The sequence below is a fragment of the Anser cygnoides genome, chromosome 13 (assembly GCF_040182565.1).
Source record: "Anser cygnoides isolate HZ-2024a breed goose chromosome 13, Taihu_goose_T2T_genome, whole genome shotgun sequence".
NCBI lineage: Eukaryota > Metazoa > Chordata > Aves > Anseriformes > Anatidae > Anser > Anser cygnoides.
This window is the reverse complement of record NC_089885.1, coordinates 5885187-5912229: the sequence shown is the minus strand read 5'-3', so window position 1 is coordinate 5912229 and position 27043 is coordinate 5885187. Positions and strand designations below refer to the sequence as shown.

General features: G+C 49.2%; 2 protein-coding genes and 1 non-coding gene across 4 annotated transcripts in view; 1 reads left to right on the top strand and 2 right to left on the bottom strand.

Moving 5' to 3' along the window:
* Positions 1-167: 167 nt before the first annotated feature.
* Positions 168-11422, bottom strand: LOC106047502 (ras-related GTP-binding protein A). The gene is made up of 9 exons (XM_067005159.1): positions 11267-11422; positions 10545-10644; positions 9537-9603; positions 8321-8543; positions 6329-6424; positions 5142-5264; positions 2995-3086; positions 1959-2074; positions 168-718 (listed from the first exon to the last, which is right to left on the bottom strand). The coding sequence occupies exons 1-9, from the start codon at positions 11291-11293 to the stop codon at positions 621-623; spliced, it is 942 nt and encodes a 313-aa protein (XP_066861260.1). The 5' UTR covers positions 11294-11422; the 3' UTR covers positions 168-620.
* Positions 11423-11637: 215 nt separating this feature from the next.
* Positions 11638-11709, top strand: TRNAE-UUC (transfer RNA glutamic acid (anticodon UUC)). Its single transcript has one exon. It is a non-coding gene; the product is annotated as a tRNA-Glu (tRNA).
* A 2032-nt stretch (positions 11710-13741) lies between these two features.
* Positions 13742-27043, bottom strand: part of C13H8orf48 (chromosome 13 C8orf48 homolog) — a 101555-nt gene continuing 88253 nt past the window's right edge. The window contains exons 17-19 of one of the 2 annotated variants that reach the window (XR_010834832.1): positions 22036-26586; positions 20641-20769; positions 13742-13967 (exon numbers count right to left, since the gene is read on the bottom strand). The gene's annotated coding sequence lies outside the window, so the exon portion shown is untranslated. The remainder of the gene's footprint in view (positions 13968-20640; positions 20770-22035; positions 26587-27043) is intronic. The other variant, XR_010834833.1, reaches the window with a different exon arrangement.

The window sequence follows — 27043 nt, the reverse complement described above, 5'->3', positions numbered from 1 at the left end:
GTGAATTTTGCCTTGACATGGAAAAAAAAAATCTCAAGTGGAAACTCTGGAGTGACCTTCAGCTGACACTCCCCAGAGACTGGGGAAGGGGAAAGGCAGCGAGGGCACGTCTGCTTGCCAAAGCTGCCCTAGGTTTTAGAAGAAAGAAAGCCCACTTTGTCCAAAGCTCTAGGATCTGAAATCCCTGGTAGCAAAAAATTTATTTTCATGACTGAAGACAAGGAGAAATTTATAAATGTATTCTAGCAACCTACCAATAAAATAGTAAATACTCCATCCCTGTGATTTATACGATCACCTGGGAGCAGAACATCCAAAAAGGCTCTGCCATGTGCCACTATGACAACCAGGAGCATGAGACCACGTGCACATCACCTGTCCTTACTTCTTCCCAACCCTACACACGCCAGGAAGTCTCTTTTGAAGGTCCGCAGTGTATCCAGACATCATCCGAGTGACTAGTGTCCAACGTTAAAAGGAGAAACAATAAAGAAGATTGCGGTGGTAAGCAGCACACTCATTTCAAAGCCCACAAAGACATCCACATTGTTAGATTCTCCTAAAAAAGTAGTTCCAATTCACTTTTTCTCCCCCCAAAGACTACATGCGTCGGCCAGTGTTCAGCGCATGAGCAGGCTGTGCTTTGGTCCATCCACTCGCTCCAGCTTCTCGAAGTGTTTTCTGGCGTTGCGGATGTTGATCAGCGTAGCTGCAGAAGCTAGGACAGAGAAGGGAGAAAAAAAAGTTAGAAGGGATGGGCAACCAAGTCCTCATAATCGCTGCCTGAAAGCTGCCTGAGGACAGCGGTTATCTGAGTTCCTATCAGTAGAACCAAATCAGAACCCTGGGTGGTTTGGGTTCGTGTTGCCATGCTAAACTCTGCACCATGACTGCAGGACAAAAGGAGGAGTAAAGCCCCGTGCTCAGCAGAGGGCAGAAGTGTTCTACAGCTTTTACTTGCACCGACTAGCACTAGATTTCACTTAAATTTGGAGAAGTGACGCCGCGTGAAGCCGGCGCTCTTCCCTAATGCTCAGAGGGTACCAACATCCCGATCAGCAAGCCCCTGTGTCAGGCCTACTGCTCCCAGCCGTAGGACACGCGGCGCTGGGAGGCGCGGGTTGCTCGCTGGTAGCAGGGAGACACAGAAAAGAGTCAGGACAAGCTACGGTCACGCAGCTTGTTCACAGCAATAGTTACAGAAGTCACTTCAGCTTCTCATTTGCTGCTCAAGCACAGTAATATCACAGCTCAATAGTTCACCCAGGGCAGCAGGGTTCGCGCAGGTTTTCCCTAATCCAGTAACCCCTTCAAAAAGAGAAGGACAAGATTAACAACTGTCGGCCACACAGCTGCCCAGGTCAGCGTGCCTTAAGCACCTCACATTTTAACAGAAGCAGCTTCAATCATGAATGTAAAAACAGTTAAATATTCAGGCCGTGCCTCTGGCACTGCTGGCCGCAAGTCGTTAAGATAAATAGATGCTACTATAATTAGAGCCCTTGCCCACCAAGACGGTTCAGGCAAGAAGAGCAAGAACCCATGCATAAACCGTCTCTGTTTCCTTTCCAAAAAATCACCGTGGCTGCCAAATCAGCGCAGCCCAAAATAGGCTATTAGACACGACCTATTAAATCAGGTCACATCTGCTACAGCGGTTCCCCACCGTTGCTACAATCCTCCGCTGGACAGCAACAAACAGCTCGGCGGTCACGGCACGCTCCGCTCCTCCTGTGAGGTAAGCCGCTGCTGAACCACCTTACCTTTCCCCCTCTGCTCAGACAGGGCAAGCCAGCAGGACAGCAGAGCCCTCCGTACCTTTAAATACAATCCTTTTTATTGCTCTGTCTGCTGTTTGCTGTGTTCCAGCAGGAACGCATTCTACGCTACGCTCACCCAGCTGTTTGTCCCCGTGTAAAACAACGGCCACCCACAGGCTCGTCTTTGCTTCAACTTACGTATTGAAGGGTCTGACATAACCACCATCACGTATGTGTTTGATGTGAAGATGTCAATAAAAGCAGCAAAGTTAGAGTTCCTGACTTCCATGCTCTGGAAAGAAGCCGCCAGCTTACTACAAAGGGGAAAAAAAAAAAAAAGAAATGTAATGTTACTGTAACAGTGCTCACAAGTTTCCCACCCCATCCCCAACGCCCATGTTCAGTGCTGGAAACAAGAAGCACTGCTTGCCAAACGGGGACTTGGCCACCAGGTGAGGCTACAATTCATTTTTAAGAAGAAACCCTCTAGCTTCAGGCTTAATTCATCCACCCAGGGCAGCATAAAGCCATTTAAGTATTGACTGACGACGGTCTGTAACTCGAGATACACAGCTCCGCCGCCCCTTTGAGGACACTGTGCCCAGCATCACTTGTCCCACGGATTAACAGCTGTCACTCCCCAGGACAGTTTCACACCCTCTGTAAGCAAGCACAAAGCTGAAGTATCTAGAGGCAGCTCTGCAAAGCACGCTGCTGCTTCTCCGTCCTGTTTGGGCTCTGAACGCTTCCAGATGTTGCTGACAGACTGTGGAACCTGAGGGTGGTTCAAAAGACAAGGTACTCTGAAGTAAGCTTTCTATTTTTCAGTTCAAAACACTGATAAATATGTGCTTGCAAGCCCCTTCCTCCCAGACCACGACGCTGGTACGCCGCCTGAAGCGAAGCCCTTCACCTGAATTTACACAGCACTGCTAACTGCCTCCAGCTCATCAGCCCGGTCCTGGCACTTCCCTACCTTGCCCAGGAGAAAAAGGCCTCGAAGAAAACGGTTGTTTCAAAACAACCCCCTTTCAACGATCACCAAAGGAGGAAGTTATGAAAGACAACAAGAAACTCAGACATTTTTGACCACCGTGCTTTCTAGAAAGCAATTTAACTGAGGCATCTCCTCCTGCTGAGGAGGTGTAAGACTAATGTTCATTTGGAAAGCTTCCTTGTTCCAGTGTGACACGGAAATACCTGCTTGGGGATCTTCCCCACTAAACCAGCTCACCTGCAACTTAGTTTGAATTGTTTAATAATGTTGCTGATTTTCTCAAATCTGTGGATATCCCGCTGTTCTTTGCACTGATAGTGAGAAATGACCTGGAAGGCAGAAAAAGTGCAGAGTTAGTCATTTATTTCAGCACAGCGCTCTCACGCTCAACAGCAATTACGAGAAACGGGTGGTGACCAGCACAGGGATTCCCTTTGCCTTTGAAAACCATTCGCAACAACACTCGTGGTGCTTTCAGGGCCAAGCAGGATTCATGCAGTCAGGGGGAGCCCTTCACAAGTGCAGGCGTGTAAACACCCAAGAGGCACTCCTGTCCGTTCGGGGGTCTGAATACCCCAACTTAGTGCCATTTTATCTCGATGTAAAGCACAACAAAGCGCAAGGCGGGGTGGGGAAACGTAGGACGGTCACCTCGTCACCTCGTATAGGGCAACCTGACAAATACTGGGGCTAAGCCTGGCACCCTGCAGGTTCTCGAGGACCGAACCTGAGAAGCGTGCAGCTCTGCAACACGTGGGACGCGCAGCGCTGCTCGCAGAGCCAAAACAAGCTGTTCCTCTCTGGCTACGAACAGTGGCACAAAGGCGGCTGGTTTCCTAGGGAGTTCTCCCTCCACCAATTAACTGAGTCACACCAAGACTGTGCTAAGCTGCCCGCGCTCAGATCCGCTCCCCTCCCTCCCCTCCCACGCAGCAATCCAGCAGCAAGGTGCAGACCTTCGTGCTTGGCTGCAGAGGCTGGAAAGATCAAAAGTTTTCAGGAATCCTCGCGCGGTGACCCACGCCTGCCTCTCCCCAGCCCCTTCCCCAGGGCTGGCAGCCCACACCCCTTCACTCCCCTGCCAAACTGCCGACAGGCTGAGAAGGGTATTTACTGCTTAAGGGGGAATCACACATCCAAACAGTTGCATTACCTTTGTTCCCACAGAAAAACCAAAAAGGAGCATTATTTTAACAACATTATGCTACGAGCTTTAAGCTCAGAAGAATCAAGAAATCAACTGCTACAGGCTCGCAGGAATTAAGTTGTGAGTTCTTTCCCCCCTTCCTCAAGCACCTTAAAAAAAGGTACTTATTTCCTACTTTTAAGCCTGTCCAACTGTTCCTACAGACACAAATTTAACCATATTCAAGAATCACATTCATACCAAAGCCTTCACTACATGCAAGCTCTTTTCTCAACTCTCCAGGTTTTCCTGTTACTGCGCTGCGAATACAATTTCAGAATAAGATTTCACTTCAGGAGTAAGAAGGCCCTGGGGAAGTTTAAGTGTAAGAAAACAGTGAGAAGGAGAAAGTCTTTAAAAGTCATCATCACACTGAAAATCAGTACAGAATTTTTGTAGCAAAGAAGTAGTTTTCAGTAAAAAAAAATAAAAATGCAGGTTTTGAATGCACATAAGCACTGTTACCTACCACAAAGGTGGAATTATTTATTATCTACACGAGTTCTAAAAGCAGAACTTGCCAGAAATGGCAGGTGCCTAATTCTGACAGTTGAAGTAAGAAAAGTAACGGCACCATCACTTCAAAGTCAGGCCTTTGCCAAGGACAGCACTCAAAATTGAGATCAGTTTCTTCAGGTCAGCAAGAGCATTGGTACAAAGCCCGAAGAAACCAACCTAGACACTAAGAGTACGGAAAGACAAGCAGCAGTGGGGGTTTAACCAACACGTTTTACCACAGCAATCCAACTGCTAGTGATCCTCTATCCATACTTAAGGTTTGTAGAGCATCAGGCACTTGCAAAAAAGGAATCAAGAACAGTTAAAGAACAGTCGAGAAGGAACTGAAAAGACTTTTTTTTTTTTCAAGCTAAAGAAGGCTCTCGTCCTGTGCAGAAAGGAATTCTCAAGAGTCCCATGGCTGACAACAGAATGGGGATATGAAACCCTCCCACAGCTTGGAAGAGGGAAATACCAATCAAGCCCTGAGCTCAACTGCTAGACGTGGAAATTTTGGGAAGGTCACATGAGCCATGCAGTCCTGTCAGCTACTTTCAGTATCACAAGGCCTGGATCAAAGCCTTCTGCCATCTGGTGCTGGCACCTCTCTCTGGGCAACCGCCACAACAGCACTTTCCATCCAGGGAACTCCGTCCTAGGCTGGGCAGAGGAACACGAAGGGCAGAACAGCTGTATTCACCAGGAAAGTGGCTCTCTCAAACAGAAGCACTTCGTCTGCCTCGATGATCTGAGCAAAGTTCCTCAGGTTCATTTCCAGCTGCTGGACGTTGGGGATCAGCTGATAGACTATACTGGACCAAGCCTGTCGACAAAGAAAGACAAGAAGGGCTGCATTAACACATCAGCCACCCTCCTGATAAGCTGGTGACGTTTCCCCCTACTGTTCCCAGAGGTCTCCTACCCACTCGGTACTTACCAGAGCCTCCTACCACCCCGCTGCCCAGTGCCAAGCCAGGCCAAACCCGAGGGCACAAGGTCTGCAGAGCTCCAGCAGGGCTGTGTCTGGAGCAGCGCGGGTTTGCCTGTTTTTAAGCAGCTCAAACGGAGCAACGCAGTCTGCTAACCGTTAGGGATGCCTGCAGGACACAGGCTATGCTGCGGGGAAGGCCAGTTTCTAGAGGGAGCTGTGTGCAGGCACTGTGAGGGGTGATATCTGGCACACGGTACAGGATCAGCCTCAGCCAGACCTCATCCTACGCTGAATTTAAACTGCTTTTGGATGGATTTGGCAGGATGGCGAAGTCTGCCATCTGACGTCCCACTGAAGCCAAGAGAAAGAGGTCCTCACCTTCTGACTAGCAAACCATCGTGCTGCCACCGCTGCTTATCAGCAGCTTATAACGTCCGTTTGCTCTCAGTGTAGCCCAGGTAGCACTTACCACTCTCACACCTTAAAGACTTCTGACACTGCAATGAGGGCTGACCAACAACAACAGCAAAAGGAAAACCAAAACCACCACCACCAAAAAGCCACCCTCACACACTCCTGGAAGCAAAGTAAATTCCCAGGATGGTAAATGCCTAAGTACTTCAACTGTAATGTGGGGAACAAACAAACAGGAAACAGCTCCTTGCTGGCTACACATGACTAAAAGATGCAGAAGGTCTTTCTGAAGTGGCTAGGCAAAGTGTTTAAGCAGCGTTAAAGTGACACCGCAACTCCAACACGTGGAGGAGTTTTACTTTTGTTTTTTAATTTAAAATGCTGATGCCATTCACAACAGCTAACCTCCACAAGCAGGAGTCAGTGCAGATCTGAAGAGCAGTCAGTAACACAGCAGTAGCAACTAACCACTCACCTTCCTCGTGCTTGTTTTCAAGTGGGGAGGGGAAAAAGGTCGGGTGCAGAGGGGATGGTGTACAAACCTTGTAGAGTGTCTCGTCCCAGATGGAAGTTCTAAAACAAGCACATTCCAAGGGACGGGAAAGGCGCCTCAAGTCTTCCTCACGCTCCTTAAAAATCTGGGAAGTAAAAAAAAAAATAGCAGTTGAGTGTAAATATTTTTTCCTTTGTGTGGTTACTGACTTGCTCTTCCAGCACACATTTCAAACAGAACTCAACAACGCACAGCACTGGGGAAAGAAGAGCAGCAGCGCGTGCTGGCTAGGACAGGCTGCCAGAAACCCCTTCCGCCGGGGCAGCAGAGACAAGCAGGCCCTGGCTGTCTTGCAGTAGGAGGCTCAAACCTCGGATAACCGCGGTATTGTGGAGCAGAAACGGAAGCTCATGTGCATGAGTTTTAGAGAGGACCTGAAATCTGACATCCCCCGGCCACAAGCAAAAAGCTGGGTCATTGGGAACAGGGTAGAAGAAAAGCACTAGAGAATTTCATCAATAGGAACTGCATTAACACGACAGCTCCAAGGCTCACGTACAGCCTTCTCCCACCAAATTCTGCCCTCGGAAGTTTGGGTTACAAGAAAGGAAGGGGACAAAGAGAAGACAGCCTCGCACCAGGCTCCTACAGAAGTGGCAAAAAGGCAGCAAGGCAGCCAGCACTGTGCCCCTGCACAGTGACTGCCTTCACCCCAGCTTACTGCTTTTAGGAGCATGAGGAACAAGCTGGTCTTCAGGAAACGCTGCATAGGCCAACAGTGACCCTGTGGGGCCTGAGACGGCGAAGGTTTAAGCGAGATTTACAGGGAGAGTGCTTTGGCCCAGGTCAAGCGTTTGCAGGAACAGCAGATACCTTAAAACAGACCTCGATGACTGCGCAGCGATATGCGCTGGAAATATAACCAGAGGGAGGCCCCCTCCCGCCTGCCCACCCCCCACTTCAGGGCTCAGCAGGATCTGCACAGCTCCCTAAAACCAGCAGCTGTACACCAGTCCCGGAACAACGCAGGGCACAACAGCATCAAGAAGGTTTTAGACTCTCCCTTCAGCTTGCAGGGAAGGCAGGTGGAAACGAGGAAGAGGTCCTCAAATCGACCCTACGAACAAGCCCTTGGAGCTGGTTTTGCAGACGCTCACCAGGAGCCAGAAGAAAGTTTCATGGGACTTCTTGCAACAGCCTGAGGGGCCTCCGGACTTGCTGCAGGCCAGGCAGTGGCCGAGCAGCCAGGGGTGTACTCGTCAGGCAAAGGTGCCTAAGCCACGAAGAATTTTTCCTCTGGTATCAGGAGCTGGTTGCTTTCAGTCACAGCTGAAAAATTGAGGCTGGTAACACCCAATATCCTCCAGTCTCCCTGCAACCTTCAAAAAGCTCTGAAGAGAGCAGAAAGCACCAAACCCCGTGGAGAGGCTGACCCACGGCCTTTGCAGGATGCCTCCTGGAGCTCGGGGGTGTTAAACTGAGGTGATCTCTGGGCAAGCAGCCACGCTGAACGCCTCGGGACAGAAAGCAGAAGCACCGACTGATACAAACCGCTCCCTAGTTAACTGGGAAAGCGTCAGCCCTTGCTTCGTTAGCCTTTAGAACCCAGCTTATGTGGGATCGAAAGCGAGAGCTGAAAAGAAACCAACCATCACTGCCATCACCACAATCCTCAAAGGCACCCAAACGGCTAAAGGCAACTCCAAGCTTGCTGGATTTCCTTCAGGCCTACCTTCCTTCCCCGCCCCCCGGAGGTTTGCCGAAAGCATTAGAACCAGAGCTATGAAAGCAAAGGCTTAGAGCAGTTGTCACTAAAAACCATCAGGTCTCTTCTCCGCTGGATACGTGCAAGACGCAGCACTGACACACAGTTTGGAAAGGGAGGAAGGGGCTCAGACAATTCTTAGAGACACCTGAGAAGCTCTTCTAGGACCAGCGCTGATGGGGCTGGATTTGAAGTACAAAACAGCAACGTTACACAACGCACAGACAAAAGAAGCTCTCTTGGAAAGCATTTCTATGGCAACGATCAGCTTCTCACCAAATCCCGCTGATCCTCCTGCACCAAGTCCATCTTGTGCACCAGACAGAAGATCTTTGCGTCGGGGGAGTTCTGAAGGATCGCCTCCAAGCACGACTGGTAGTAGTGCATGTCCTTCTCCAGCTCGCGGCTCTCCACATCGAAGACGTAGATGAGGACTTCCACGTTGCGGAAGATGTTGTCCCGCTGACTGGTGAAGTAGTTCTCCATAAACGTGTCCTGGCTGAGGAGGAGCAGAGCAACAGAACCACGAGACCCCCGTCAGAGCCACCAGGCTCGTTCAGCACCATCAGGGAACGCGCAGTGTGAGAAACACCTCCCGCTAGAGGTTTTGCATTTTTGAGCTACTTTTGGATTCCCCCCAGCACACGGCCCCCTCAGCATTCCCCCCTGAGCAAGGCGGGGTGCTCCCAAGGAGCATCTGCTTTCCAGCGTCCCAAGGGAGCTGCAGCTTCCTGCACAGCACAGCGTGCCGCTCAGGGCTGCTTGGGCACGGTAACACGCAAATAAAGCTACGTCGCCGCTGCACCTGAGCTGGCTTTTTGAGAGTTGCATATAAAAGCCGCAACAGCTGTACAAATATCAGTGCAGCCTCTTGTTACAGGACTTAAACCTGTTTTAACCAACTTTCTCTGAAAATGGCTCAGACAAGGCACGAGGACGTTAGACCCGATGAAGCTTAGCAGAGTTTGACAGCTCTGCTGAGGTGCTGTCAGCAGGAGCACGTTCTTTAAAAGGCTGCTTCCAGGGACCCCAGAGCCACCACCCATCTTCAGTGTCACCTCTCAGCGCACACCTCGCTTGGGTCAAGCTGCCGATAAGTGGTCCCAAAACCAGCACCGGTCCCAAAACCAGCACCGCCTCCAAGGCCACCATTTGCAAGGGAAAGCCCAGGCGAAGGGCTCGGGCTCTTTGCCAGCAGAAGAAAGCAGCCAGCAAGGAAAGGGTGGGCCTAGGCCTTTCATGTGAGGTAGCTCAGAGACTGCAGGCAGGAGGCCAGCCTCCTTCCACCCACACCCTAAGATGTGGGATCCGCTCTTCCCAGAGCTGCCCCACCAGTTTCACAGTGGCGAGCAGAAAGCCTGCTCCGCTCCTGCCACACACGAGAAGCACGCCGGTGCCTTCGGGGCAGAAGGCCCTCTGCTCTCGTTCCACCCCCACCTTATTCACAGAGCAGGTCCCCAGCAGCACCAGAAGCAGGAATTAAAGTACCTACCCTCCGCAGTCCCAGAGGTTTAACACCAGGTTTCCTAGGAATCTAACATGGGAGTGCTCCACATCGACTGCAAAGAGACGAGGAGCAGATTACCGACCGCGCCACACACCCAGGGCAGAGCCGCCTCCTCGGGCAGCCCACAGTTCTTTGCAATTCAGCTCAGGGTTATTAAAACTCCGTCTGAACAGCACTGCTGCGTGCAAACCTGCAGCGGGAGGCACTGCGGGTAAACACGGCTCCTGGAGTAACCCAAGCCCTCCTGCCCGCCCGCTCGGACGCTGCTCTGCTGAGAAGCAGGGCAGGTGGCTCCTCCGTCACAACACCCGCTGGTCTCTGTGATATTTTAAGCACGGCACTAGCCCCAGCACATTCTGCGAGGGCTTAAACGAGCCTTAAAAAAACACAAACAATGTAAACTTTATGAAGAGACCACACCTACAGCAACAAGGGGGCACGCGCCAGTCAGACATTAAGTCCTCACGGATCCCAGCAATTCGAGGCTGTTGCAGAGGGCTTTTTCATTTAGTGCTTCTTTACATCAGTGGCTTTGGCAAGGAAAAGAGGCAGAAGGCACTAATTCAGACTGGTGCCTTCCCCTGCCATAACCATGGGTGCACAGCAAGATCACCGTGCCTCCCGCCGGGCTCACGATCAGCACGCTAAGGACAGGGAGGCCTCAGCACCAAAAAGGATGAGGAGGCGGCTCTGAGCACACCTCCGATAGCAGGTGTGGCAGCAACAAAGGCTGCTCCCTGATCCCCCCCCAAAAAAAGGAAGGATAAAAGTCCACGAATAAAGCGGCAGGACTGGATGCGGCGCTCAGTGCTCCTTCCCCTTTCACTCCAGCCTCTACCTGACCTCATCTGAGCCACGGAGCGAAGGTCGCCACGAGGTGGGAGCACACTCCTGCTGCTGGCACAGGACAGGAGAGGCTGGGAGCAGCCTCACCCCTCGAACAGACAGCGTCTGTGCCCCAGGAGTTTCCAATTCGTACAAGGGAAGCCTTACTTGTGGCACCCAGGCGCCGTGTGTCCCTGGCGATGTAGTTTGCAAAGATAATGGACCTCATGCTGGTCTTCCCAGACCCGCTTTTACCCATCAGCAGCACCTGGGAAGACAAAAGAAGACAGAATTAGATACCGCAGAGCACCAAGCCCTCCGCAGCTCCCTCAGGAACCTAACAGCTGGAGCACCCAAAGGCCAGGCCCCTGGTACCAGGGGTACGAGCGGTGTTACTGAACAGGCAGCCCCCTAATACCTCCCTGCACCACCTCCTCTTAGAGTCACTTTTATTCCGGGTCAGTCACGTCGCTGCTAACAGCGATTCCAACGGCAAGACAGGGAAACCTTCGCGTGATTCACTGCGCTGGCTCCGGCTGGCTGCATGCGGCCCCCCCGAGCTCGGCCAGCCCGCAGCCCCGCACGGCCCTCTGCCCGCACAGGCCGCCGCAGCTGCGGTGAAGGCAGAGGGGCCCGACCGAAGCCAGCTCGGTCCGAAAGGCCCCAAGGCAAGGCGACCGCTCGCCCGCTCTGGCACTCCCCGCTCGTTCCTCCTGCAGGCCGGCACCGGGGGCTCCCCGGCACAGACCCTGCCCCGCAGGAGGCTCCCGGGGACCGGCCCGGCCCGGCCCAGCCCGGCCCCGCGCGCCCGCCCGGCCCCGGCCCCGGCCCCGGCCCCGCCGCTCCCCGGGGCCGGGCCCCACAGCCCCCGGAGCCCCCCCCCCCCTCACCTTCTTCTTCATGGCGGCGCTCGGCATCCCCCACCTGCGGGCACAGCACGGCGGCGTTACGCGGGCCTTACTCCGCCCTTACTCCGGCCTTACGCCGCCCCCCCCCGCCGCGGCCCCGCCGCCCCCCCCCCGCCGCGCTCACGGGACCCAGCGCTCGGCGGCCGCCGCCGGTCACGTGAGCGCGCGCCCCGCCCCTCCGCCTCCACGTGATGCTGGGCGGGGGGAAGGGAGGGGGTGGGAGCGAAGCGCGCGGCGCCATGTTGGGTGCGGGCAGCCCTCAGTGCGTGTGCACGGGGGGCCTGCAGGGGGCGCCAAGGGCCGCGCCGGTTCCGCAGGGCTTAGGGCGGGCGGAGCGAAGTGCCTACAGCGCCTCCCATATGGTCTAGCGGTTAGGATTCCTGGTTTTCACCCAGGCGGCCCGGGTTCGACTCCCGGTATGGGAAGCTTTAACTTTTTCTCCGGCGATCGCGCACCGACACGGGCCCGCGAAGCTCCGAGGGGCACTGAGGGAGGGGAGCGTCCACGGCCGAAGTGCGCACGATGTAAGCCCGCGACACGAGCCCGAAGGGGGGCGCTAAGGGAAAGCCGCCACAATAAGACAAAGGAAGGCCTCCGGGAGCCGGAGGGCAGCTCCGCAGCCCAGCCCGTCCCCCCGCCGTTGCCAACCGCTCTCCTTTTGCTAACTGCGCCCGGTAACGCCCCGGGCCGCGGCCGCCCTGACGGGGCCCAGCACCGCTCAGTGCGCATGTCCCGACTTGTGCCCATGGGGGGGGGCAGGGGGCGCCCACGGGGCTGTGCGCATGCGCGCTGCTGTCCCCTGGTGCGATGCAGTGCGCGTGTGGGCAGCGCTCCATGACAGGGCCTGTGCGCATGCGCACCGCCCCCCCCCACACACGTACGACGCAATGCGCATGCGCCAGCGTGCCGGCGCGGGGCCGCGGGCGTGTGTCGCTTACTGCCCATGGCATGAGGCAGCACGCATGCGCACAGACCTCCCCCGGCTTGTCAAGACGCGCATGCGCTTCGCCCCCGGCGCCGCGGGTCGCCGAGCATGCGCCTTCCCCTTCTCCAGGCGTGAGACGGCGCGCATGCGCGGCGCAGCGCCGTCGCGTCACCGCCCCGGCGCATCTCGGTGCACATGCGCCTTCCCCAGCGTTACGGGGCGGGGCGGCACGCGTGCGCCAACGTGCTCACCTACGCGGCTCGGGCAGCGCGCATGCGCACGGGTGGCGGCGGGAGGCGCGGTGCTCCCCCCTGTGGTGGCGGGGCGCTGTGACAGGAGGGAGCCTCAGGGCGCGCCTCTGCGCTGTTATTCGCCCAGTTCGTCAGGAAACGCTCAAATAAACTTGTTCGTCCACCTTCTCTGTTACCTGTCGCCACTTACCGTGGGCTGCAGCCCCACAGCACAGAGATGAACTTTGAATTCCCTTTAAATGAGCTACTGCTATGTCTAAGCATCATTTTTACCACTACCTTTTGTTTTTTTTCCTTAAAGGACAGGCCTTAGCACACCACTCGCTGTAATGCACTGCAGTTAAGCCCTTTGGAAATGGCAAAAGCAGTGTTTAAGCTTTGGTTATTCAACAGGCAGTCCCCTAACACCTCCACGTACATCTTCTGTTAGAGTTATTTTTATTCCGGGTCAATGGTGTTATTGCTTGCAATAATTCTTATGGGAAGAAAGGAAACCTGTGTGATTCACAGGTTTGAAGGGACCTCCAAGATCACCAAGTCCAACCTCTGACCTAACACTAACAAGTCCTCCAATAAACCACATCACTAAGCTCAACATCTAAACGTCTTTTAAAGACCTCCAGGGACGGTGACTCAACCACTTCCCTGGGCAGCCCATTCCAATGCCTAACAACCCTTTCAGTAAAGAAGTTCCTACCAGTATCCATCTTAAACCTCCCCTGGCGCAACTTTAGCCCATTCCCCCTCGTCCTGTCACCAGGCACGTGGGAGAATAGACCAACCCCCACCTCGCTACAGCCTCCTTTGAGGTACCTGTCGAGAGCGATAAGGTCGCCCCTGAGCCTCCTCTTCTCCAGGCTGATTCACCACTGTGCGGTACTCAGCACCTGGTAAACATCCAGCACGCAGCTCTCCCCTGGCTACTCAGGAGCACCCAGCCAGCAGCCTACCTGCCCCCAGTCACCAAAACGTGCTTCATGCAAGACCGAGCAGCTTGAGCCAGAGCTCCTCAACCTGCCCAGCTGCTGGGTACGGTCATTTGGAAACCATCGGTCTCCACAGAGGAGAAGAGCAGTGCTGAGGTCTGTGTTGCCGTACCCAGTTATCAGGCTCCCTCCAAGGGAACAACTGGAGGGGACCCAGCCCCTGGTAATAACCCGGAGGTGGCTGTCAGGAACCCCGTATTTTGGTTCCCGGATACTTGGTTCCCAGTTTAGTGGTTATTGGGGCTTCAAGTTCCACCTTCTTTCCTGAGGAACAAAGACAATCAGACAAGCCCAAAATGCTTTACTGGCTGGACAATGCAAGTTCTTATTCATGTAATTGCTACCGTTGTGCCATGGCGTGTCTGGCATCAATACTGAGGAAATGTCTGCAAAGAGTCTCTGACACGCTGTGTTATGTCAGCATGCATCACCTGAAGCTGGTCTGTGGCCATGGTCACGGCATCGCACTTCCAGCATACAAAGGCAGCTTTGTGCTCGCAAGCTTTCAATCTGAAAAGCCCCTTCATCAAAGGGAAAAAAAAAATACAAATAGGATTAGCTGCATAAACCAGGATCACTCTCAGAAAAGCACTCAGGGCATTTGTGTTTTAACAAGTGTGGATGAAAACAGAAACTAATGAATTCAGGAGCGTCGCTACCAGCGTTCCCCCATTCCCATTTCAGTTGCTTGGCTGAAGGAGCACAGTGTAAGAAATGGACTCTGAGGAGAGACACGCTGCTGCAGTGACGTCCCTGTGCTCAGCAGCTGTCACTCTCTCTACACACGCATCTATTTGGAGCCAAACAGGGTAATCGAACTCATAAAAAGAGAAAGCTTCCCTGGCCTTTATATCTCCTCCCACTGACACACGAGCCCATAGCCCCTGCAGAAAGCACTCCAAGCGTTTCTGGGCTCTCAGCATGTATTAAAAGAAGAAGTAAAAAAAAAAGGAAAGAAAAAAGTCAGACAATAAATATTTGCCTCGGCCCAGCGTCAGCTCTCCGGTCAAAGCGCCTGGGATGACTGGCTGCTGGCAGGCTGCACGGCGTAGCTGGAGCAAGTGCTTCAGGAAGACAGAGAGCTCCAGCCGGCTCCAAGACATAACTCACGCCAGATGCTGGTGCTCTGGGTTCTCTTTCTCTCCCCTGGTGTGATAATGATCCTGATATATTAGTGAAGGTACCGCAGCACCCTCTTCCCAAGCAGCATGCTGTCTTCACAGCCTGCTTGGCCTCTTATTAATGTCCTTTATCCCTCATCACCTCCTGGCAGTTTGGTGCAGCAAAGAATCCCACTTCAGAGACAGCAGCAGTGCGAGGCAGAGGAGAAGCTGTTGCCTGGAGATCAGACCACGATGCTTATGCCCAGGCCGTGCTGTTTGCCAAGCATTATGAACCAAAGCCGTGCCATTTCCGTGCAGATTATTTGGTTGTAAACAAGCAGTTAGGGTGCTGTTATTAAAACAGGCAGGGAAGAGACACACAGGACGGGTACTCCACGGTGGCAGCACACATGATCGGGTGAGGGCTGCAATCTGCACGCTTCCAGGTGCAGTTTTCAAATCCCCAGCTCATCGTAAAGGTGGGAAGTAAAACCCCAATTTTCAGGAAGCTCAGCGTTAGCTCCCCTGGCACTGTTTTGTTTCTTCTTCTGCACCCTGACGTGGGGCCGTGCGCCGAGCTCCCCGTACGCGATGGCTCACACACCACGCTCGCGTCCCGCACATCACACATACAGGCTGAGCCTGCAACAGAAATAACGCTACCCCATCTCCCACTCCTTTATGTAATCGCTGCCTCCGCACAAACACGTGGCGAAGCAGACTCCAAGGAAAGCCCCAGTCGCTCAGGACGTGCGTCTTTCCGTCCAGCCCGACGGGGACATCTGCCCTCTGACATGGGATATAAAGCCCAAGAGTACCCAAGCTAACAAGCACCTTGATCTCTGCTCCCCAGGCATGAACCGCCAGGGATTCATCCGTGTCACTGGGTAAGATTTCGGTTTCAGGTTAAATTTAAGCTAATTGCATCCTCTGGCAGTTTGCTTCTCTCGCTAAGCTCAGGTTGTTAGAGATCTGGAAAGGAATTTGAACTAGAGCTTTTGTAGACAGCTCGTTATGAGAAAACAAGAAGCACAAATGCAATGAGCCATCTGAAAGTTGGGAAAAGCAGGCACATTTTTACTTAAAAATTGATGGTAATTACTGAATATACACACTACCCTGTGTGCAGGGCACTAGCCCAGGCTTTTGTTCAAGAAAGGTCGCTTGGGTGGGACAGCAGGATGGAGGCCACGTAGCAAAACTCATCTGCGATACAATATAATGCTGACAGCTGAAAATCCTGCACACGTGCACTGGGACCCCTGCCTATGCAGCAATCCTGCTATGACCACCCATTTTCATCACTTCAGGATTACATTTCTACAATGGGATCTTCACAGGACCATACCCTGAAACTAGTGGGGAGCAAGAGGCAGCACACGATCCCGCACGAAAAGAGCACAAGATCCCGCTTGCCAAGTCAAGCGTCTCTCTGAGAAAACATCACGTTTCCGCTCTGGGCCCAGCGTTTGCTGCCAGCCAGGCTCCAGGTGGGATTCAACACGTTTGGGTTTCATCTGTAAAGCACCAAGTTCTTCAGCAGCAGCAGGTGCCCTTTCCCCGTGCCAAAATCCTGCAGCTGAGACCAGAGAGAGAAACGAGTTTAAGGTATTTGCATGTGAGGAGGAGTGAGCCGATGGCAAAGGACTCCTGATGGAGCTGCCGCAGCCCTCAAATCCTTACCTAAGTTGGCTAAAGCCAGAAGTTAATCGTCTCTTTGTGTGCTGAAATTCCCATCGATATTTCAGCACTTGTAGGAAAGTCTGGTCTACGGAAAAATTAGGTTTTTCAATGTCAGCAGCTCTGTTTGTTATGTGTTTTAGCATATGGCATTGGCCTTTCATCAGTACTGTCATAACGCGCGCTGCCGGCAGTTAAAGCACAGCCACGTGTGCATTGTTATTAAAGCTGGGTCAGAACCCTGCCGCTGAGTAAAGTTAAATCCTCTCAAACCCAAACCGGTCAGGGTCTGAGCACGGTCTGGACTGCTTTCCAGCCTGGCCCCAGATCTTCTTGCGCCAGCCAGACCCTGTAGCAGCCAACGCACCGTGAGTCTGTCTGGATGCGAAGCAAACAGGTACATCTGTTCAAGGAGAAAGAAGGCTGTCCGGGTAAAACAAATCACCTGCATCTCCTTTCCAAAGCTGTCAGCCCAGCGATGTGATGTCTCCTTATCTGCCCATGCTTGACTTGTTATTTAATTAAGACGGAGATAGAAATCTAATTACACCACAGTGTGACCCTGCGCTTAGAACAACACACCGTATATATGACCCAGGCGATGTTGCAGGAAATAGGAGCTTCCAAGACGGAAAGTGGCAGCTACTTTCACCTACTAACAGCTTTTCAAACAGGGGCTCTGCTGGAACCTGCTGACGAGACCTCTGCCCTAGCAGAGGTACAGCCGAGTGGGCAGTCCATCACGGGCCGTTGAGCAGCGTTACATCTCCACTGACTATGAGCAAAGGAGAGAGTCAGAGGTTTGCCATTGCTAAGTCCAGCTGCCTGCCTAGCTCGTGATCTCATTCCTGAGCAGACAGAGAGGAAGACACAACATCTCCGAACTGCCTTGTGACTAAGAAAGGTGCCATTTTCATTCCACCGTCATCATCTGCCGGTGCCTCAAAACCAGTAAAGCCTGGAAGAAAAAGTGTAGCTAAAGCAACATTCCCTTCTCATTGAAGTGGGGGCACACACAGAGCACTGACCAGCCCTCTGCCACCCCTCTTTTCTCCCCATCCTCCTCCCCACGTTAGGGCCACAGTTACATCAGCAGTGTTGGCTTCCCTACCTCGCAGCTGGGCTGTGCTCGTGCTGCCCCAGTGCCACCTCACTGCCAGAAGCCTGCTGCCCTGCCCCTGCTACCCCTCTCCTCAATTTGAGCACTGCACGAATCTTACTCCGTGCTTGACTCGAGGTTCGTTAGGGGGAGAGCTGCTTTAGATCTGCACTGTGCTGCCAAAAGGAGAAAAGAATAAACATGATCTCTGCGCTCCAGACTGAAGTGAGAGGAAGGCTGATTTGTATTGTAATGGAAGGACAGCTAGGGCTGAGGGTACTGGAAGTTATGTTTAAAAATAAAAACTAAAATCAAAGCCTTGCCTGTCAGCTCTCACAGCGCTTCAGGAGAACCAAATGTTTCCTTGGGCAATAGGAAACGAGCAGGTATTTCTTGCAGCAGTGCTCACATGTCAGTGGGAGACAAGCCTGCAGCTGGTTCTTGGTATCATCTTTGGGGATGTCAAGGACTGAGCCAGTCAAACAGCTTAAAAGTCACCTTCTGATTCCTTCACACCGTTAGATTTCTCTGGGCTCATGAGCACTGAGAAGAGATCATGGGAGAAACTTTGATTTCCTGAAGCTGTTGGTGAATCTGCCCTGTTCATTAACAGAGTTGCAGTATCTGCAAAGTTGGTTCAGTCTTTAAATTTTATTTTTAAATTTTTAAAGGAAAAACTAAGTTGAGTACTGCTCCAGCACCATTTCAAGTTCGCCTGTTCCAGCCTGACAATCCTTTTAAAATTTACTGTCACCCTAAGAAAACCATTTGACGCTTTTCACATGGGAAATGTATTTTCATGGTCAGGTAAACGAGCGGGCAGCTGTTTGTCCCCGCGAACAGCCAGGCAAACATCCGTGGCTCGGAGAAACCTTCTTCTGGATTCCAGTCACAGGCATGCCAGACTGGAGCCCGCAGACGAAACACTATTTTCATCTACATCCAAACAAGTTTTCAGCTTCTGATGGAGACTGAGAGGTACTGGGTGATTTTCAGCTAGATGTATGACTGAGGAGCTGCTCTGGGCCAGCAGCTACAGGAGGGCATTAGGAGGCAGGACTGGAACCAAATTTATCTTGCCAAGCTGCCTGAGAAATTAGCTCACCATCTTCTAATCAAAACTGCATTCGAGTCTCCAGGTTTGGAAAAGATCACAGTACCACATTTCTCACCGCTCTCCTCTTGAGTCATTCCTTACCTTCAGACAAAGCAACGAGTTTCACCCCGCTGCCAGCACAAGCAGGGGGTTTCACAAAGAGCCCCCCCATGCCAGCTGGACCTTTCCCCCTACAACAGCTTCGTCTTATTCACACAGCGGAGCTGGAAGAGGAAAAACCTCTGGATTAAAACGTTATACAAGAACCAGCCCAGGTCAGACACAGACTCCAAAAAGCAGGCAAGATTCAAGGCAGATATACTGCTATTTGGGACTGGACTTGCAGATTTAGATGGGAGTGCTTTTATTGGGGGATAGAGAGGGAGGGCTGAGTTTCAAAGAAACAAGCAGTGCAAAATGAGTTCTGTTCTTGCGAGATTACACTGGGATAATTTCCAATGCTCTTTTGCCCTCTCAGACCAATGGACTTATGCCTGCTTGCACCACCCATGATTTTTGCTCTTGGTCTCCACTTTGCAAATTAGGAATCCAAAATCAGAATTGTTCTCACAAATAACGAAATTTTTGTTTGATCCAGTTTCTTGTTACAGCCTCGCTATTTAAGCCACCAGAGCCTCAGTGCTCTGTGTAAATTATCTTCCACAGTAGAATAAAAGTGAATTAAGGGAAGGCAGTTTCCATCTCAGCTAAGGAGAGCAAACGACCAAAATGCCTCTTCCTAGTACATAAAAGCTGCAATTACAAGCTCATTATTTAAGCAGTGTGTTTCTGATGCTTAATCTTCCTGGATTCATTCAGACACACCAAAATGTTTCTGAAAGGATCCTCAAAAAACTCAGCAGGGCTGAGTCATTTTTAATATTTCATTCTACATTCATCAAAACAGATTTAAATAAATTGCATTATAGCCTCTGTATTTCAATAATTGTAAGCCTTGTGGGAGAAGAGAAGAACTGAAACCAGTTTCCACTTAATACGAGTTTATCATCATCCATAATGTTTTAAAAAATCACAACAATAACAAAACCACACAAACACCCTCCCCTCTTGATTTTAAGAATTTATATCTTCTGACTTTTTTCCTGCTTTAGCATGGCAATGATATGGAGATGAAATTAGCAGGAGCACTACAATAACATTATTTTTTGTGTTATTTACAAGCTAATGGCTTGAGGCTCTGAAAACAATTTTTATGTCAGGCAAGATGGAGTCTGGCTTCCAAGCAGACCAAGGCACAATGTCTTAAAGAGATTAAGCAGTTCATACCTGCTAGTGATATACTGAGTTCTTTATTTATTGTTCTTAAAGGAACTTGGTTTCAGTGTATTATAGTTAGTACTCTTGTGGTCAATGAAGACTGCCATACTTAACGCTCCTGCTAGGTTTTTTCTTCTCTCCATTATTCTGCCAAGCAATTTAGTTCTTTCTTAGTCAATAAATTGCTGCAGTATTATATTAATATTGCTGTAGAAATTAGTCATAGAGTACAGGCAATATTACATGGGGTCTGGTTAAAATATTCTCCTGAACAGAGCGAGACAGCTATATGCAACTCAATAAAAGTGATACATCAGTTCTTTTTAGTCTCTTTGGACCAAATCCTATTACATGAGTGTAAATCTAGAATGAGTCTGCTGATCACACTGAATTTCCTACGTATTTTTCTCTAACGAAGCAGAGAGCAAAATCTGGCTGGTAGCCTCTGACGGAGAATTAGCATTTACATCACTTTCTTATTGTTAATTCTAAGACTCAGTTGGACTTGTCCAACCCTTGCTAGCTGGCTAGCAAAGTGTCTCAAGAAAATAACAGAATAAACCAGCCATGTCATTTCTAGAAAGTGCACCTCTCTTTCTTCCTTCCTAGTCACATAGCTCTGACCTGATGGCCACTGCTTCAGAGTTTTACCTTTAACACCTCTGAGCTTGAAAGCGGGCTAACAGTGAATGAAGGTGTGTTATTAGACACACAACAACAGCAAAATGAATGCACCTGTCTCCTTCTAGCATTTTCCAAGAAGATGCTGGGGTTAGAGAGGGAAAAAACAAGTCAGGAGAGGAAGGGGCAGAAGAAGCAGTGCCTCCTCTTATCATGACAGTACTGCTGCCCCTCGTAATAAATACAGTGAACCTCTAACTTGTGCCGTAACTTCAAGTTCTCTCCTGCACCCTAATAGCACAGAGTGAAAGATTTACCTTACCAGCCTTCTGCCTTCTTCTAAAACTCCTCTATCAACAGGGGTGAACTCTGAAGGTTTACAACTGCCAGCGGGACTCGGAGGCCTGGCCAAAAGGAACGACTGCAGTTTTGCTGTTTCCGTGGCACTGCAGCAAGGGAAACATAGAGTTAAGATTTAACCCAGTGAGAACAGACTTTTATATCTCACTGCTTTACTCACATACCAGTGACTGTGCTGGAGCTTGACCCCACAGCCACCTTGCACTAGGATCTCTCCTCTGGGAGTTCTTGTGCAGTCCTAACGTGAGAATTCATTTCGCATGTATAAACAGTGATAAATGTCCCTAGTCTGTTGGCTTCCTTCTCCAGGAAAGCAAAACCTGAAATTGTTTCATAGGGGGATGAAAATTATCGCTGAATGAGGCACAGATGAGGAACTGAGGAACGTAATACAACTTCAAATTAGATTGTCCCGAGGACTGCGTGAAGCGGGGTGGGATGCAGGTTCCCAGGTCCGCATTCTGAGCGCGCTGAAACACATGCTTGCTTTTGCTGAACTCTGATGCCATGTGTATCTTATACCTTCCTCTCATACAACTGTCATCTGCTAAGGCCATATTAAGTAACCTAGTTAGAGAAAAGCAGTCTTGGAGTATGTTTATTTTGTCTCTCCTTGCATATTATCATTCTCTTTGTCCGCAATGCCTAGATAATAATGGTAAAACTGTGCATTGCTATGTCTGAGAGGAAAGAAAAAAGAAGAGTCTGGGATGTATTCCTCCATTCTTCCCCTAAGGATATGTCTGCATATGTTCTTAACCCTTTCAGGCAGCCCTAAAATACATATATAGGCAGAAGCAAGTGAAAGGGAAGGCTGTAAATAGCTTCAATCATATGAAATGATAAACTAGAAGAATAATGATGATTTGCCAAATGATAATTAAGATATATCACCCTCTGTCTGGAAAAAAAAATAGATGAGTAGGATGTAGTAAAAATATCATGGGATGGTTCCAGTACAGCATTCTTTCTGTTCCCTCGTAGCAGGGGGACAAAGACTCCTTGAGAGAAATCAGCACTGTATTCAAATTAAAAACAACAGCTACCACCTCCTATAATGTTGTCCTTAAATTAATAACTCACAGGACAGGGGTGCAAAATAACCCTAAGCACACACTGGGACTTGACTTGCTAACAATGTTCCAGTGGAAAAAGAGTAGAGCTGAGTCAGATGTTAAATGGATCTGCACAATCAACAAAGGACAGCATCAAACCCCGCCGAGCTCCTTGCTGCTTATTCTGCCGGGCACGCAAGGCCTAGTCAAGGTCTCCAGAAGAACAGCCAGTCTTTGGGGATTCTTGACAAGGAAAGATCACCACGTATCACCGGTGGCCTTAACAATGGCACGTACCTGAAATGTGTTGAGGAGTACTTCTGCTTCTTTTTTCACTGTCTTTGCTGCTAAACAGTAAAACATGAGTCTGTATCAGCTTAGCCTGACCCACATAAAACCTAAGGAAGAAAAAAAAAATCACTATCCTGACTCTTCTTCCTAGTTAACAGTGGTTAATTTGCATTTTATAGTCATTCATCATCTTAAAGTACAGGCACGCCGTTGAAAATGAATATATTACTGCAAATTGCCACCTGTCTGCTACCTCGTGGAACTAAGTGCATATTCATTCTCAGCCAATTTCATGTGCAAAATGGATTTCATCTCACTGCTCGGGTGCATGCAGACTTACTGCAGCTCAGCTAGCAGGCAATAATTTGGTAAACAGCTTTGTTTGTTTTGATCATATACTAATATATCGATTTAGTTTCCCTTTGTATTTATAGTCTGCCTCACTTCTTCGCTTCTCAGGTACTGGTCCAGCATTGCCTTGTTCATTTCACGACTTCCACATTAATAAATGAGAATTTTAATCTTTTCACTCCCTTTCAACCTATGTCAACCAAAACAGACTCAAGCCTGGCCCACTTCCACTCTGACCTTTAACCAAGGAGTCGAACCGTGTCCTGCAGAAAAGCAGTTACACACGGCGGGTGTGTTACACACAACCTTCAGCACAAAACTTCTGGCTTAAGGTTATTTCATGGCACATTATCTTAGCTGTGGTAGAGAAGAGCTAGATTTGGCTGGGCGAATTTTAACCTTGCACTTTAGTGAAGAACAAACTAAAATCCCTTCCTCCGATTTGATTTATTGGGTCATTTTTCAGTCGGGTGTGCTGTAAGATACAGGATTTCCCCGGTGCAAAGTAACATCGTGACAGACCAGGTCCCTCTTTAGCTATGCATCCTAGGATTCTTATCAGTAAATAGGCACCTAAATAAGGTATTAGAGAGCAATGTGTCTGCAGTTCTGCTGAGCGAGAGCACTAAATAAGCTGCAGATGGTTGGCATTTCCATAGGACTTCATAGCCACAGAAACAATCCTCTCAACCCCTTTGGCATCCCTTAGCCATTCACTCACTACGAAGACAGACCAGCTGTAACAAGACGGCTTAATTCCTGCCATCACTGATACGTGTAAGGACACACAGCTTCAAGCAGTGATACTACAACACTTAGGTCTTTGGAAAATAAGCTTAGTGCAAAAGAAGCTTTTCAGAGTATGCCGCAGATAGTGGTTTCTGAAACCTTGTAAAAACATGAGCGCTCCCCAGAATTAGGGGGAACCCACAAGGTTGAGTTGCACATCTGAACCTGGAAACTGAAGTGATTAAAAGCAGCAAGGAACACAGACAGCAGCATTTCACCCTTCAACCCCAGAGACAGAGATGGACAAATCGGGTATGCACAGATACATCCTTAAAAAATGTTATATAGACACTTCTGCTCAGCTTCAGCAAGAATACCAGCGTGGAAAACCTGTACAAAAGGACAAGTTTGGGCCGTTTCTACTTTTAGGCTAAGGGTACTTAGCCTAATCCATGCCAGTTATTCCTGATCCTAGCTGTGACCAACCAGGACTGAAAGAGACTGAAATCTACTGTTGGCTTAAGCTGGCAGCGGTGTACTCTATTATACATATTCAGCAAATCAACGTTTCTGAGAAATGGTAATTCCACTCTCCTAATTTCTGAGGTCTTGACCACAAAGTATTAGCATTTCTTTTAAATTCCTTGCACAGACCTTGCCAGTGACCCAGAAATAACTTTAATCTGATCGGTTATTTGCTTGGATGGCAATTAACTGAATTCACTCTGAAGTTTATTTACTTTAGAAAATAAAATCTGTTCTGTACCTGGTTTTGTTTCCAAAAAACAAAAGAAGACCAGGGCTCCCTTACGCTTTTGGGAGTCTGGCTCCCTTCCAACATGTTCTCTAGCCATCTAATGGCAATCAAAATAATGCTAATCCTGGCAACCCTTGCTGCAGTGATAAAAATGTTGTCTAGGCAAATCTAACCCCTCTGTTTGTCAGCTTCATACAATCCTACCAACACTGCTAATGAAGATTAAACTCTTTCACCCCAGCAACTACACAGAGTGCTTTGGCTCTCTAAAACACTGATGTTCTCTCCAATACATTAAATTTGTTCTAAGTAACACTGGTTAGTGTGTTATCCTTAATCGCTGATCGTTTTGATTCCCTTAAGAATGTTACAGGCTCTCTACCATTTCATCTGTTCATGGTGCTAACTTTTAGAGCTCTTGAATAATGTTACTGATGTTTAGCTTCAATTTTTGCTGCCTCTGCTCCAGGTCATCACTCTCCGTCCTTTCACCTTATGAAGTGGATTTATGCTATCCCACAGGAAAGGAATTAACAAAGTAAGGTGTACCTACTAGGTTACCTTGAAGACAGTTAGAGAGTCCAGTTATATCACCTGAGAGAAATCTCTCCTAAATTATACAAATGTAGTTGTGCCCATCATCGCCAAAGTCTTCGCTGCAATGCCCCCAAAGACAGAACGTGTCCAACAAATAGCACAATTTATTACTGATCACCCGTGATCGAGTCATTTATAGTAATATAAAAGAGCGCTCATTTTCTCTCAATAGTTTCACATTTCCTTTCCTGGGATCAGGAAAGCCAAAGCACGGATGGAACTGAGCTTGGCAAGAGAGGCCAAAAAAATAACAAAGTCCTTCCCACTGTAGCAAAGAGCAGGTTCACAACCAATTGATGAAACCAAACAAGTACAAGTCTATGGAGCACACATCCCAGGGTCCTGAGGGTGCTGGCTGATGGAGCTGCCAAGCCTCTTCCCATCTGGAAAAAGGAAAACATCACTCCCATTTTTAAAAAGGGTAGAAAGGAGGACCCAGGAAACTACAGAAGGGTGAGCCTGGTCCAAAGGGACCTGGACAAGCTTGAGAAGTGGGCCCAAATGAACCTAATGAGGTTTGTACGTTCAAGTGCAATGTGCTGCACCTGGGTCAGGGCAATCCCAGAGCTCAAGGAGGGATTCACTCCATAGGCAACCAAAAACACAGAGAGCATCTAAGCCAAACAAAGACATCTCAGAGAAGCCAACTGATTTATTTGTATCACAGCTTATACTGGGAAGATGCATACTTCATAGCTATAGCTTCCTGGAAAGAAAGAGATATGAAAGATTGAGCAAATCATATTGGCAATGAAAGTAATGGAAAACACCCTCACTGAATATATAAGGCTTCTGAAAAGAGTTATAAATTCAGTGGCCTCATTGCTGTTCCCCCGAAAACCTCCTGGTTTTAGTGGAAAGAGGGCAAGGGCAAGAAGAGAACCTTAAATAAGCCCTAATCCTGAGAAAATGAATCAAGTTGTAACTCAAACAGATAAACTGGATGAAAATGAATAAGAAAGAAGTTGCAGACTCTTCACTTGTATGCGATGGTATGGGAACTTCATACATTTTTTTTCCCCTAAGGAAAAATAAGCCACCTCAGAAAGCATTTGAAGCTATCAAAAATAGTCTGTAAAAGACAGGGTGAGATCTACTTTATCAGGGTCTCAAGAAGCTTAGAAACTCCTAATTACTTTAGGATGCGATGCCGTCTAAAGACTTACCCAGGTTTGCACTTGATGCAATAGTGGTAGTTAAGTCTCACAGAGGATTCAGAGTTCTACTTACCCCGAGTTTTGGAAGTACTTTAAAATCAGTTACCTCTGGCTCTTGTGCTGATGAGGATTCCTGGTGTGTAGCCCAGTGTCAGGCACACAAGGTCCAGACAGAGACCACTTGCAGGCACACTGCTGATGGACTACACAGCCCATCTCAAGCAGGATAACAACACTAAAACAAGAACACCAAAATTACCTACCCTCTGATGCCACTCAGGATCCCTCTGTAGCCAGTGGGGAAAGGATGGTGCCTCCCTTCGATGCTCTGGATCCCTCATTGGTGGTAATGAACTCTACCCAGGCTGGAGAGGAAATTCCTACTTAAGACAATTCCAATACTCAGTGAAGTTGTTTGAATCCTGGTGATTCAGGAGACGAGAACCCTGTACTTCCATGGGCTGGAAACTGAACAAGAGCTAGGAAGCTGAGTGGGCTTCAGAAACAGACTGTAGCAGGGAGAGCAGGGCAGGCTCTCAGGCAGATTAATTGGCATAGCTCTGCTGAAGCCTCCGGAGCAATGACAACTGACACTGACAACTTACCTCAGAGAGAACATCTACAGTTATAAGAACAGGAAAAGAGACGTGCAAGAACGTGATCTGTGTCAAGACACCCACAGCTGAAAGCTCTCTCTTTAGACAAGAACCTCCATAACTGTTCTTTACAAGAGTCCTTAAAAAGCAGGTGGCTACTCAGAGACTGAAGAAAGGATGAGCTGAGGCTCTTTCTATAACCCCCTGCGGCTCTTGCTGTTATCTTCCTACAGCCAAAACTGCCTGTGGAATGCTACAGACCTGTATGTAGTCCCACTGTTTATACAAACATGCAAGACTGGTCAGTAAAATTCATCTTCTTGCCAGCAAAAAGGCTAAATTTTTTGCCAGTGCTATTCCTCTTTTAATTCTGTGAATGGAAAAGAAAAATATGAAATTCATTTTAGCATTATGAAGCCAAAAAAAAAAAAAAAACAATTCCAGCAAAACCAAGACTTACGCTTTGAAATGCTATAAAAGCATGCATATAAAAGCAAGGTCTCTGTCCTTATGCTGGATTTGATTTTTAATTAGCTAATAATAAGGTTTCTTATAAAGAAAGCAAGACATCCTTTGATAGCATATTTCTGAAGCATCCAGTTTATGACACAAAATTAATAAAAAATCTATAATGGTTCACGTGAGAACCATAAGAGACAGTGATTACTATTAGAATCCGTATTGTTATTACTAAGACTAATAAAAAAATACTGATTAGTATCAAAAGAAACCCATGAATTTTTGTAAAATGCTGTTTAAGGGAACACGAACAATTTCTACATATGCCTTCAACACATATGACAGCCTGATTGGAGGCACTCTTGTCC